This window comes from Dendrobates tinctorius, unplaced genomic scaffold (genome assembly GCF_039654945.1).
Source record: "Dendrobates tinctorius isolate UK_male_01 unplaced genomic scaffold, ASM3965494v1 ptg000250l, whole genome shotgun sequence".
Classification (NCBI taxonomy): domain Eukaryota; kingdom Metazoa; phylum Chordata; class Amphibia; order Anura; family Dendrobatidae; genus Dendrobates; species Dendrobates tinctorius.
Window position 1 is genome coordinate 41,364,716 of NW_027361917.1, and position 14,161 is coordinate 41,378,876.

The 14,161-nt window shown below is 44.2% G+C and overlaps 1 protein-coding gene across 5 annotated transcripts in view; it reads left to right on the top strand.

Annotated features, from left to right (window-relative positions):
- Window positions 1-14,161, top strand: part of ARV1 (ARV1 homolog, fatty acid homeostasis modulator) — a 56,226-nt gene that overhangs the window by 19,176 nt on the left and 22,889 nt on the right. For 4 of the 5 annotated variants that reach the window (XM_073557644.1, XM_073557643.1, XM_073557645.1 and 1 more), the window contains one exon: window positions 8,523-8,642. The exons of the other annotated variant lie outside the window; for it this stretch is intronic. In XM_073557644.1, the coding sequence (XP_073413745.1) occupies window positions 8,523-8,642 (120 nt within the window). The remainder of the gene's footprint in view (window positions 1-8,522; window positions 8,643-14,161) is intronic. 5 annotated transcript variants of the gene reach the window in all.

Below are 14,161 nucleotides of genomic sequence, written 5' to 3' on the forward strand. Positions count from 1 at the left end.
CGCTAATGTGAAACCAGCCTTACAAAGCAAAAAAACTGGGCCACTCATAGCACACAGTATAGTACCCAAAGTAAACTGTACAGCGCCTAACTGATCTCAAATACATAAACTACACTACATCATAATGTAATAGTATGTTATATTTATTTTTTTAGATATACTGTCATAAAAAATATGAAACTCCTATAAAGCACAAAAACTGTAAGGACTGTACAAAGCACATCGGCTACTTATATTGAACTTCATATTGGCTAAGTACATAGAGTATAGAAAAAAAATGAAGTTCCACCCAACAAAGTGACAAGTGCAGCCACCAATAAATATGACGTACCAACCTAGCAGGCTGTCTGCATCCTGTCCTACACTATTTATTATAGCTAGGCTATTTGATCTTGTTATAAATTGGTGATCATTATAACCGCTATTATGTAGGGGTTTAGTACAATTGTTCCTTTTTGTATTTTTAGTCATTTATCATTTTACATTGTCTCGCCACATGCGTCACTGCTTAGGCCATGTGCACACGATGCAGATTTGCAGCGTTTCCGCAGCGGATTTTACCGCGCAGAAACGTTGCATATCCGCATTGTGATGTACAGTACCTTTAAAATGAATGAAATAAAAAAAACGCTGTGCAGACGCTGCGGATTTTTCCGCGCAGTTTTCCTGCGGTACAAAATCCGCAGCATGTTACTTCTTTTGTGCGGTTTTCTATCTCCCCTGTTACCAAATCCGCAGGGGGAAGACCGCAATGGAAAACCGCACAAAAACCGCATGAAAACCGCGTGAAAAATGGAAGAAATCCGCAGGAAAAATGCAGGTCATTTGACCTGCGGTTTTCTTCCATTCTGCACGGAAAAATCCGCAGGGCTCAAAACTCCGTCTGCACTCAGCCTTACTGTGCACTTGCATTTGTTTTTCTATCACATTTGCTATATAATACATACCGGTAGTTTTCCTGTTGTATCCAGATTTGAGTCATACACATATTCTTGGGTCCTAATATTGTACATAATGCATATTTGCGTATTTCTGCTCTATTTTTTAATATTCATGGATGAGTTTGGTTGTCCAGTCATAATATCCAAGGTGTCGTTCCTTTGACTATGTACATAGTTAATGCTCATTGATGGTCCAGTTTCGTGGATTCGCCTCCGTTTCCTCAGAAGACTTGTCCAATCTGCTCTTGGGCACTAATCCCAACTCTTATGTTCATGCAATCCCACACATTCTTTTGCCATACGATTCTGTTCACCTGGGTTTTTGGTTTCCCTCTCCCCAGGAGCAGATCAAGGGTCGGGGGCTTTTTTGTAAATCTAGAGTTACTCATTGGTCCTCCTTCAGTCATTCATTTTCGTACAACTTTTGTTAGGCTGCCCATAATTAATAATAGCTAGAAGTTGCCATTGTGAGCGTTGTCTTCTTGGAAGAGGTGCCAACAAAATTTACGTTGAGATGAAGAGGACCTGTTGTGTTGGTGCTTCATATTTATTGGTATATGCATGGTTCACGTTGGTGATTCTATACTCTGTCATTTAGGCATTTAGCCCATGTGCACTTCATTATATGTCATCGATGTACTGCTCTAACATTTCTGTGTCACCTGTACTATGCTCCATACACCCTGGACCTCTGTTTCTCTTTGTCAGCTTTTCTATTTTTATTAGTGTTTGCTTTTGTTTTTTTTAATGACAGTGTATCTAATAAAATTACTGTTTAATCCTGGTGTAATGTATAGTATTTGTTTTTCAGTCTATATAATTTGAGTTATTTTCGGCACTGCATCATTAACTATGAGTGGCCCACTTTTCTTATTTGTAGTTTTGTTTTATTTATTCTTCCCTGTATATTTAAAGGGGAGTATGTTGGCAATCCTTTTTTTTCAAGGGTTGTGTGTCTAGAGTTGGGCAAAAAGAATTGCAGGAACCCAGTCTAACAGCGATTAATTTGTGACTGCCGAACTAGCTCCTTGCTAACCTCCTACTGTCTGTCAGCCAGTGCCTTTTCTAATTAGTGGCCACCAAAAAGTTATGCATCCATCATGTCACAATGTAATAACCTCACGTAATATTCAGAGAGGCTTTAGGGATGCCACATGTAGTAGGCAACCTGCAGCGCTCTGGCAGTCACTGACTACTGATGTGGCCACTCCACCCTGCTCCTGTGAATCTGTACTGTCCACTGTAGGTGTGTCCTTATAATCTGCCAGTGTTAGCACTGATTGGATTGTGGGTAGGACACACCTACAATTAGCCACACCCACTTTTTATACCATATATTAGAGGAATTTCTCAATGCAAAGTTTAGTACTTCCACAGACAGACTAGTCTTCAGAGCTGAGCTCTTTGGTATTGTATAGTTCTATAGTCTATTGCTGTCAAAGCTGGGGGAGCCATTTACTGCAAGAGATTTAAGGGGTTGTTCACTACTTGGACCACCTCTTTTTAAAAAAAGTAGTCCCTCCTTGCAAAATAAAAATATATACTCCCCTCCAGTACCAGTTACTTTCCAGTGATGATGGGGCCATCTCTCCCAGGGTTCGCATGAGTCCAGTAGCCAATCACTGGCTGCTGCTGGGAGTAATGGGAGCAAGTCTGCGCACGATGTGAGAGGACGTGCAGAGGCGCTCTCCTGCCACAATCTCCCTGATTATAGCTATTTGCAGCACCACCGAACGCTGAAATTCCCCCACGGAGTGTGCAGAAACCTGGGGAGTAGCAGGGAGTAGAGTGCGGTCGGGTGGAGAAGAGCCCCGCAGCAGGATGACGCGCAGGAGACAGAAGGAGCTGGCAGCATCTGGAAATGCTCAGGCCCAAGATGGCGCCGAGGCTGCAGAGGAGGCGGCAAGGGCGAGCGCGGCATATCAGAGGAAGATGGAGGTGATCGCTCGGCTGGAACGCTTTGCAAGGTCAGAGGAGGCTGCTAATGAGCGGTCAGAAGCTGAAGGGGAGAGACCTGACCCAGAACATGTCCCTGGGACACAGCAGGAAGGAGGGGGCCAGCCACAGAGTGGTGGGGAGGAATGGAGATCCCCTGAGGTGGCTGCATGTACTGGCCAGCTTGAGCAGCCGGACACACTGGATGTAGCAGAGCCGACGCTCAAGGACATATTCTCTGTGGTAATGTACAACAAATCTGCCCTTGCAGCTCTGAATGGTCGTGTGGATGATTTAAAGGGGGAGATGGCTGCGATTAACGCTGCAGTGCGCAAAGTTGAACAGAGAGTGGAGGTGGTGGAAGAACGTGTGGGAAGTGCGGAGGATCAGGTTAATGAACTGTTGAAAAGGGAAAAGAAGTATATGCAACGTATAGCTGAGCTGGAATTTAAAACTGATGATTTGGAGAACCGCTCCCGCAGGAGTAACTTGAGGATTGTGGGGGTGCCAGAAAAAGCAGAGGGCAATAATCCCACTGAGTACATTGAGTCATGGTTGAAGAATACTGTGGGAGGGGACAGCCTTACCAAAATGTTTTCTGTTGAAAGAGCGCATCGGGTGCCCACCAGACCCCTGCCCCCAGGATCAGCTCCAAGAGTCATTTTGGCTAAAGTTTTGAATTATAGAGACAGAGACACTCTGCTGAGGAAAGCCAGGACCCATGCGGAACTTACCATAGATGGCAATCGCATCTCCATTTACCCAGATTATTCTGCAGCAGTCCAGAAGCTCCGGATGACGTTTGGAGAAGTTAAAAGAAGACTACGAGACATAGATGTGCGCTACTCGATGATCTACCCAGCTAAACTGAGAGTCGCAGCTTTGGACCGGGTGCACTTTTTTCAGAACCCAGAGGAGGCGACACTCTGGCTTCACTCTAATATACAAAATATCAGAGCGGGACGGACCCGTTGAAGCATACTCTGAGTGATGTTGAAACAGTGACTAACTGTGATTTAGTTTGAAATTACTAAGTTAATGGTCATCTTTGAGATGAAGCAATGCCATGTTGGTTTAAGAAGGTTGTGTTCGGCGGCGCAACGCTTATTGCAGTTGGACTAATGTGGACGGGAGGGTAGTTGGAATACAGAGCTTGTATCGTTAGGCTGTTAAAACGCCCTACTGGTTCTCAAATAGAGAGGGAGAGAGAATTCTTATCAGATTAAAGGCTGTGGGAGACAACTAATTTTTTGGGAGGGGGAGGGGGGGAGGGAGGGGAGTTTATTCCAGTTGGGAAGTTGAGAAAGGGGGTAGAGGTGGGGAGGTGGGGGGGAGGATCGAGATTCTACCTATAACGTGTCTAATGTTTGGGATTGCAACATATTATGGGGGATAGAATTAAGATTCTAAGCTGGAACGTTAGGGGTCTCGCTAACGCTTCAAAACGGGTTGCAATTTTACAATATCTGCTGAAGCTGAGGCCCTCAGTGATTTGCCTCCAAGAGACATACCTGGTAGAGGATAGAGTCGCAATGCTACAAAAAAGATGGGTGAGGAAGGCTCATCACTCGACGTATTCGGCCTATGCAAGGGGAGTGTCGGTGTTAATCCACAATTCTACTCCATACGAAGAAGTGGAGGCTATAATAGATAGGGACGGGCAATACGTGTTTATTGTATGCAGAATTTTGAATAGATTATTATGTATTGTGTCCTTGTATATCCCTCCACCATTCTCTAGAAAAAAGATACAGGAAATTCTGGACTTATCTGGGAAATGGATGGGAGTCCCGCTGCTTGTAATCGGTGATGTAAATAATATTGCAAATGATCATTGGGATAAAGGTAAACATACGGGGGGTGGAAAGGGGGGGAAGGTGACACCTTTTGGAAACTACATGAGGGAGATTGGTTGGATAGATTTGTGGAGAGTTCGGAATATGGAGAAATATACTTATTCATGTTATTCGGCGACATACGGATCTTTATCTCGTATTGATGTGGCTTTAGGAAATGAGGGAATGGATGACTTGGTACAGGAAGTGGAATATATGCCCAGGGTCCTATCGGATCATTGTCCACTGGAGGTGTCTCTACAATTGGGAGGGCAAGGGAGGTTGACAGGAATGGGATGGAAAAGTCACCCCTTTTGGTTACGGTTGCTGGATATGGGAAAGGTGGGAGAAGAATTGGGAGAATTTTTTAGGATAAATGAAGGCAGTGCTGAGGGCCATATAGTCTGGGATACTATGAAGGCCTTTTTGAGAGGGATTTTATTCAGAGAAGTATCTCGATATAAGACTAAGTCTCAAAATCAAGACAAAGCAGTGATGGAGGAACTAAGGGCAGCGGAGGAGGCATTGGGTGTGCAGTGTAATACAGATACGCAGACCCGCATGAAAGTCGCCCAAATGGAAGTTAATAAACTTCATATCCGTAAGGCGGAGAGACGGCGGGCGTTTCAGAATGAGGCATTCTACGCGGAGGGTGAAAAAGTGGGGCACCTGCTCTCAGTGGTGGCGTCGGCACAACGGGAATCTTCCCATGTATATGCAATTAAAAATAAGGAAGGTACCGTGGTTTCACAGGGGGATCAAATTTTGGAAGTATTTAAACAGTTTTACAGTGAGTTATACTCCTCACAGACACATAAAGGTCAAGAGGAGATGGACAGTTATTTGGGGACGATTGAGCTTCCTAGATTGGGGGATGAAGATAGAGAGTGGATGGATAGGCCGCTTACGGCAGAGGAGTTGAGGGTGGCATTGGCGGACATGGCGGGTAATAAGGCCCCGGGGGCAGATGGTATTCCAACGGAGGTCTATAAAATACTAAATGAAGAAGTAATAACTAAATTGGTGAAGGTATTTGATGAGTCGTTGGAGAGGGGACAGCTGCCTACTTCTATGAGAGAGGCCATTGTTGTGGTCATTCCTAAAGCCGATAGAGACCCTTTGGATCCGGAGTCCTACAGACCGATTTGACTTCTTACGACAGATATTAAGATATTGGCAAAGGCCTTGGCCAACAGGTTGACCCGTGTGGTGGCTAAAATAATCCACTCAGATCAATCGGGTTTTATTCCCAATAAATCTACAGCAATCAATCTAAGAAGATTATATTTATATATGCAAATTCCGGCCGATAATGCTGGAAAAAGAGTGGTAGTGTCTTTGGATGCCCATAAGGCTTTTGACTGTGTAGAATGGAAGTACTTGTGGTCGGTCCTGTTGGGCTTTGGGTTCGGGCCTAGGTTTATGTCTTGGGTGGGGTTGCTATATTCCTCTCCGACGGCAAAAATCAGAGTAAACAATAAATTATCTGATAGTTTCTCACTACATAGGGGTACGAGACAGGGATGCCCATTATCTCCGTTGCTGTTTGCCCTCGCCGTGGAACCCCTAGCTATTAAAATAAGGGATACACAGGAGATAAAGGGATTTGTTTATGGAAGGAAGGAGGAGAAGGTGTCTCTGTACGCTGATGATATTCTGCTATACCTGGGGGACTCGGGGGAGAACTTGGATAATGCGATGGCATTAATTGAGGAATTCGGAGAATTTTCTGGACTCAAAATTAACTGGGATAAATCGTGCATCATGCCCATTGATACAGTAGATGGAGATGTTGATGAGGTTGGAATATCACCGAAATTGAGAGTAGTTTCGAGATTTAAATATCTGGGGATACAGATCGCCCTCCCTTTGAGTTTTGAAGAACTTAATTTAAGCCCTCTGCTACAAAAAGTTTGTTCCAAGATTTCGGCGTGGAATAAATTACATCTTTCGGTGATTGGAAGGGTAAATCTTTTAAAAATGATTGTGATGCCGCAGCTTCTGTATGTACTGCATAATTCTCCAATTTGGATCCCACAGAGTAGGTTCTGTAAAATTAAATCGCTGTTCGGCGACCTAATATGGGGGGGGGGAAAGCCCACGGTTTAAACAAGAAACGTTGCAGAGGCCGAAAGAGGACGGGGGGTGGCGCTTCCTAATCCCTGGGTATATTTTTTAGCAGCACAATGTCAACATATGGGAGGATGGGGGGAGGAGACGGGACAAGAACAATCGCCCAGTAGTTTGAGAAAGCTGTTTGGGAAATGGCCTTTGGGAGAGAGCCTGGAAGGGGAGCAGTTTTTAAAATTTGGCTCTAGGTTTCCTACGGTTCTCCTTATTCATAAGGTATGGGAGAAAGTTAAACAGATTAGTGGTGTCACGGGCCTTACTAAATACTCTCCAGTGTGGGATAACATAAATTTACAAGAATTCCAGCGAATGGAGGGATTTGGGCTTTGGAGAGAGGCAGGAATCAGACGGATGGGTCAGCTTGTGGGTCAGGGGAGACTTAAATCATTCATGGAGCTACAATCAGAGTTCCAGCTTCCACACTCAAATATGTATCATTATAAAAGAATTCAGCATGCGTATCGGTCGCAATGTCGGAGGAGGCCTGTTGAGGTCCAGATTGATGTCACGCTGGCCTCCATTTTGGGGAACAGCGAGACGAAGGGGGCAATCTCAGAAGTGTATAGAGATTTATTATTTACATTTCTAGTCAGTCATCCCATCAAGGCTAGAGTGAAATGGGAGGCTGAATTGGGAGAAATAAGTGATGATAGATGGGAATCTATTTTAGAATATGTGCCTAAGATTTCTATGAGCGAACCTGGGAGGATGTCTCAGCTGTACGTAATTCATAGAGCTTACAGAACTCCTGATAGATTGTTCAAGATGGGTTTGAGGTCTGATTCCGATTGTCCACGGTGTTCGCAGGAACGGGCAGATATGATGCACATGTTGTGGTGTTGCCCTAGATTGTCTACATACTGGACAGTTGTACTGAATCGGATCGAATGGATATATAAATGTGTAATCCCCAGAGACCCTTTGATCTGTATTTTAGGCTTTGTGGAAGAATTGGCAGCGGCGGCTAAGGTCAAACTGGCGATTGCTAGACTGTTGTTCATAGCAAGGAAATTGATTGCCCGGTTTTGGATCAGAGAGGAGCCTCCGACTAGACGGGACTTTCTTGCGCAGGCGGAGCATATAATTTCATTGGAAAAAAGTATTTACACTAAGAGAAATAAACTTGAGGTGTTTCACAAGATATGGCAGCCATGGGTAGAATGGAGTTAGAGGGGTGGGAGGGACGTATTGGGATATGGAAGATATTCACATTACATAACTATATATGGATGTTGGAAAGAGTACTGGACGAGGAACGGAGAAGGCACTGAAGGGATCTCGGAGGGGGGATAGGGGGGGAAAAGGGAGGGAGGAGTTTTGTTTTTGTTTATAAAAACGTTTATATGTGAACAATTGCTTGATGTCATGTATATGATGTAATTATTATCATAAATAAAAATTTATCTGATTAAAAAAAAAATGGGAGCAAGTCTGCAGCACAAAAGCACCTGCTGATTGGTTGCGGAGCTCACATGGCATAATGTCACGCTAGACCCGGTGCCGACATCGCTTTAACATCACCGCTGTGTGTGAGAACTTTGGGAGCATATGTTATTTTTGTTTTACAAGGAGTATTACTTTATTTAAAAGGAGTGCTCAGGTATTGGAGAGCCCCTCTTTTATTGACATTTGATGTTTATATAACATGACTAAAATACTGACATTCTGTTTTTAAATGTAGACATCCTGCCAAAAGCCTGTGGATAAGTACATTGAATATGACCCGGTCATTATTCTGATCAATGCTATGCTATGTAAAGTACAAGCATACCGACACATCCTGTTCAATACAGCAATCAATGTAAGTTTTATGTCAAACTAATGCACATTTCCTTTATGTTCAGAACAGAAGTAGGTGTCCACTAGTATGTAACAGTATTCTAAAAGGGAAAGGAATGTCATTAATACATGTGCTTATTTTAATTATAAGACGCAGTTTCTCTACCTGTTGACAGGGTGGGACTGTCGTGCTGATTGACAACTGGCTTCCTCCAATTAGGCAGCAGAGAGCCGGCTGTCAATCAGCACCACACCAGTAGTCCCGCTCTGAAAACAGGAAGAGAAACTGCTTCTCTGACAGGGAGCAGCTGAATCCTCGGCAGGAGCGGTCAATGACCGACGATGGGTACAACAGTCAGGTAGATGCCTCTGTTAGCAACTATATGCCTTTTTTTAAAGTCTCGAATATCCTCTTTAATGTCATTGAGTTGAGGTCTGGATTTACACTTAGACTTGGCCATTGCTACGCCTTAATTTTTTTATTTTTCATTTATTCTAATGTACATTTACTGGTGTGCTTGGGATCATTGTCCAGTTGCATGACCCATTTTCAACCAAGCTTTAGATAGATAGATAACCTCACATTTGACTCTAGAATATTTTGGTATGCAGAGCAGATCATGGTCGACTCAGTGACTGTAAGGTGCCTGCAAAATAAGCCCAAATTACCACCCCTCCACCACTGTGCTTGACAGTTGAAATGCTTGGTTTTCATTAAAGGTAGGGTAGGGTATTATGGCAAAGCATCTCCACTTTGGCCTCGTCTGTCCAAAGGATATTGTTCCAGAACTCTTATAGACTTTAGCCATGCTACCATATTCTTTTTAGAAAGAGAAAGCTTTCTATTGGCAATTCTTCCAAAAAAGTAATTCTTCCGTTTTTTTTTTGTTTTGTTTTGTTTTTTTGATCTGTACTGTGGTGAAATTTACTTACGGTATGTATTTAAGCTCTCTTGTAGCTGCTTTCACACACAGGGTTTTTATACCAAAACAGAATAAAGTTTATTGTCCTTCATAAACTTTACAGCTACAAAATGAAACAGCCTTTCTTCAGCACAAATGAATAACCAAACGTTCTTGTCTTCAGCACAAAAATGCCAAAACAGTCCTCTCTCTGGGTAAGGCAAGGTAAATCCAATGGTATCACCAACTTGGTATTACAAAAACCTCTCAGGCTACAGTATAGACTATTCACCAGCTCGGTCTTTCTCCAGCCACCGCACACTACTACTACTAGCCGAGCTGGACCAGGTGCATTTTATTAGGCCAGTAAGACCCGGACTGGAGTATGGGAACAATCTTTCCCATGCAAACTCTTTTTGTTGTTCCTAAATCCCAGACTCTTCACAGAGCATCCGAATTTCTACCTTGTGTCTGCTCTGTAATTCAGTAATTTTTCTTGCATAGGAAAAGCATTCTTCCCAAGGCGACTATCGGGTGTTCTCCATTTGATCTGTCTGAAATATGAACACTTTGGAGAAAACCGGCGGTACTACCACTGGTTGCCTACAGAGGGCCAGTTTAAGCTCCTTAAATGCCCTCTCAGCTTTTTGTGTCCACTTAACCCTAACTTATTTTGTGTCCTTTAGGAGATGGGTTAAAGGTGCTGCTATGGTACAGCAAAATTAGGGACAAACCTGTATCAGCCTATAATTCCAAGGAATACACTGACCTGTTTTTTCGTGTAGAAGCAAGGCCAGCTGTGTATCTCCTCGTTTTGAAAATACCTCATGGCAGGCATAATGAATACTATAGGAATTTAAATTGATCCGAAACAGAGGCTCAGTGAGTATCTCATCCTTGATGACATGAGTGAGACTTTGTAACTCTGAGAATATGTCCCTATTTTTTGGTGTAACAATGTCAAACAGTGCTGTTTTTTGTGAAGACAACAAAGTTTCTTCCACTTTGACACCCGCAATGTTGGCTCCTGGCTGGGCCAACAAGCAAAAGATTTTGAGCTGGTCCCTATCCTTCCAGAGTTTTAGTAGGTTGATGTGATATATCGGGAAGGGCTTTCTTTTCTGTTTGGTGTACTTTATAGTTGATCTCACCCTCCTTTTCCACCACCTCATAGAGACCCTGCCACTTGGCAAAGAACTAGCTCTCCACTGTAGGCACTAAAACAAGAACTCGATCCCCAGGCTTCAATTGTCTCACTCGAGCCAACCTATTATACTCCATGGATCGTGCCTCTTGTGCCTTTAGGACGTTCTCTATTACTTGACCCCTCACTTTGGTCTCCCTAGGGAACACTATTCAACCCAGCTACATTTCCAAAGCACCTTTCAAAAGTAAGTCTCTCAGCGTGGCAATCCTAATTCGTCCTGGGACTTCTCCAGTTCAGGGATATTGACTTAAGGGGATGCCTCCACAACCTTCTCTAGCCAGTACAGTGAAATGAAATTCACCGATTACATCATGTGACCTTGTTACTGTGGCCAACTCCTAACAGCATATCTGACCACTGGGTGCCACAGCTTAAGCCCATAAGTCCCGGAACAAAGGAAAACCTTGTCCTCGACTTAATGCATGTAAATTTATAGTGACACCATTCACCGTCACCTGGTACAGATGAGGTCACTCACCAGGGTGAGGTACGGCACTGCACGCGGAATGTGCAAAAAATTAAGTGGCTAACAGCTTTGGGGCTGTAAGAAAATTGACTGCTATACCACCCGGGGCATGACCCTTCCAACAGATAATGGTACGAGATGTACCCCTTGAAACGGCTATGACCCCTCCTAGGTCTTTGGGTGCCTCTCAGACATAAACTTGGGCCCCTTTTTTGGTTATCCCAGAAAGGTGACCTCAGGCTCACTGGATGGCTCAGGGAGTTCCTCACATCCTTTCATCTTTCCATGAGGTTCACAAAGTCTTGTGCATTTTGTGGATCTCCTTGGGTAACCCAGCATTGCACGGACGTAGGTAGTGAGTGGCTAAATCAGTCCACCACCACTTTTTGCACCATCTGTGCTGGAGAGCAGGTCTCTCTTGCCTGTAGCCACTTTTGAAACAGGTGTAACAGGTCGATCATCTGGGACCTGGGAGTCTTGCCATATGATGCCAGAGGTGCACCTGTTGCGCCTTAACTGCCACCCTCTGAAAGACAGTTAGTAAAACCATCCTCCAGAGTCATTCTCTGTAAGGCCTCCCGTACTGTTTGCCTTACACGGGTATCGTCACTTTTGCTGATAGGAGGTGCCATCTCTGTGGTCCAGACAGTTTGTCAAGAGAGCCATCTGCTGCTGTTGCTGTATCAGGAGTTTGTTGGTTTCATGTTGGGGTTGCTGCTGCAACTGTAGATTGGCCTGGACTTGTTGCTTAATAAACCCCTGCATGCTTTCAGACCATGTTTGCAATCCACTACTTGCCTTTACATTCAGTCATTAATCTGTAATTACCTGTACCCTTTGGGACTCTGCCCACATTCAAACACCAACTGTAGGGGTTTAAGCTGTCTGTTAGCAGCTTGAATATGTGCAGTGTTTTTATATCAAAACAGAGTAAAGTTTATTGCCTTTCGTAAACTTTACAGTTTCAGAGTGGTCTTTCTTCAGCACAAGTGAATGGCCAGTCTATTCTTCAGCACAAATAACAAAACAGACCTCTCTCTGGGTAAAACAACGTACCGTATATATTCGTGTATAAGCTGAGATTTTCAGCACTTTTTTTGTGCTGAAAATGCCCCCCTCAGCTTATACATGGGTCATTGTCCAGAAAGCCGGCGGGGGAGGGGGAGCGGCAGAGCAGCGGCAGGAACCGGGGGCTGTGGCACAGTGACAGCTTTAGCCGCTGGCTTCCAGAAGATTTCATACTCGCCCTCCTCACACTGTTGCTTCATCTCCGTCCCTGCAGCTCTTCCTGTGCTCAGCGGTCACGTGGTACCGCTCATTAAGGTAATGAATATGCACACGTCTCCACTCTCATAGGTGTGGAGACCATATTCATTACCTTAATGAGCGGTACTACTTGACTGCTGAGCACAGATAGAGCTGCCGGCGCCAGGACAACGGAGATGCAGTGACGGCGTGAGGAGTATGAGTAGGATGGGGGGTGTGTGAGCCATGCATATGATGGGACGGGGGATGAGCCATGTGGGACCTGGGGAGCCGAGCCATGCGGGACCAGGGGAGTCAAGCCATGAAGGACCAGGGAGCCATGAATACAACAAGGGGAGCCACACATAGCAGGACAGGATGGGGGGAGCCACACATGACAGGACAGAGGAGCCACACATAGCAGGACAAAACAGGGGAGCCACATACCAGGATAGGACGAGCCACGCATGGCAGGACAGGGATAAGGGGACAATGCATACCTGGCTTATACTAGAGTCAATAAGCCAGGTTTTCCGTGGCAAAATAAGGTGCTTTGTTCAATACTTGGGTCGGCTTATACTCAAGTATATATGGTAAATCAAATTATCTCACCAACTTGGTATTACAGGAACCTCTCAGGCTGCAGTACAGTCCAGACTATCCACCAGCTCTGTCATTCTCCAGCCCCAGCACACTACTACCACCTGAGATAGACCAGGTGCATTTTACTAGGCTAGTAAGACCAAGACTGGAATATGTGAGTGACCTTTCCCACCCAAGCTCATTTGGTCTTTCCTAAATCCCGGGAACTAAAATCCAATCAAAATAAAAACCATATCAGCGACAGACACCGGCCATCCAGGACCTAACCTCCTTACTACTTACACATGCTAATTGAAGCCTTTGGAGTCTTCAGTTTAACTCAGACTCCAACAGGTCTTTTTGTAGTTTCACTGAGCAATGTACTATATGAATTGGGTGTGAATTTGCTGGGACTTCTACTTTAATCAAGATTGTCAACTGTCTTGATTGTTTTCCACCTGAGAAGAATCTTTCTCACTGTAGAATGACTGTATCTTAATTGTTTGGATATGATCTTATTGCCCTTCCCAGATTGATGGACAGCAACAATTACTTTTCTAAGATTATTGCTGATGCCTTTCCTGCTTTACAATGTGCTAACACACGTAAATGCTCCAGACGAACAAATTACCAAAACCTTTTCTTTTATAGAAGTGGCCACCCTTGCTGACAAACAATTAATCAGGGACTCTCTGATTTTTTAACAACTGACAGCTACATAGCTTGTTAATACTTGTTGAAGCACACACTGTTTCTGCAGTTTAAAGAGGGGGAAGCCAGCGCTGCTTATGGTTAGGACGCAATACATAAAGTGCACATACACATATTGATTTCTAACTGTACTTTAAAATGAGACATTTAGCAAACAATTGATCAATCCTTTGAGCCACCCCACCATGCCAAGGCATTCTCATATGGGACAGTCCTACTCTACTTTTTTATATTCGCTGTGCCATTACGGCCTCCTAAATGTATTAAAAGCAAGACTATATTAAATGCAACCATACCTGAAGCGTTTCTGCATCACTCCCATGGCGCCAGAAGGGCAAACGCAGATAAAGGCAGACCAAGTCCGGACATGGACATTTCAGATCTAACCTCCACACTGCCAAACCAGCAACCATAGATGAAGAGTGAAA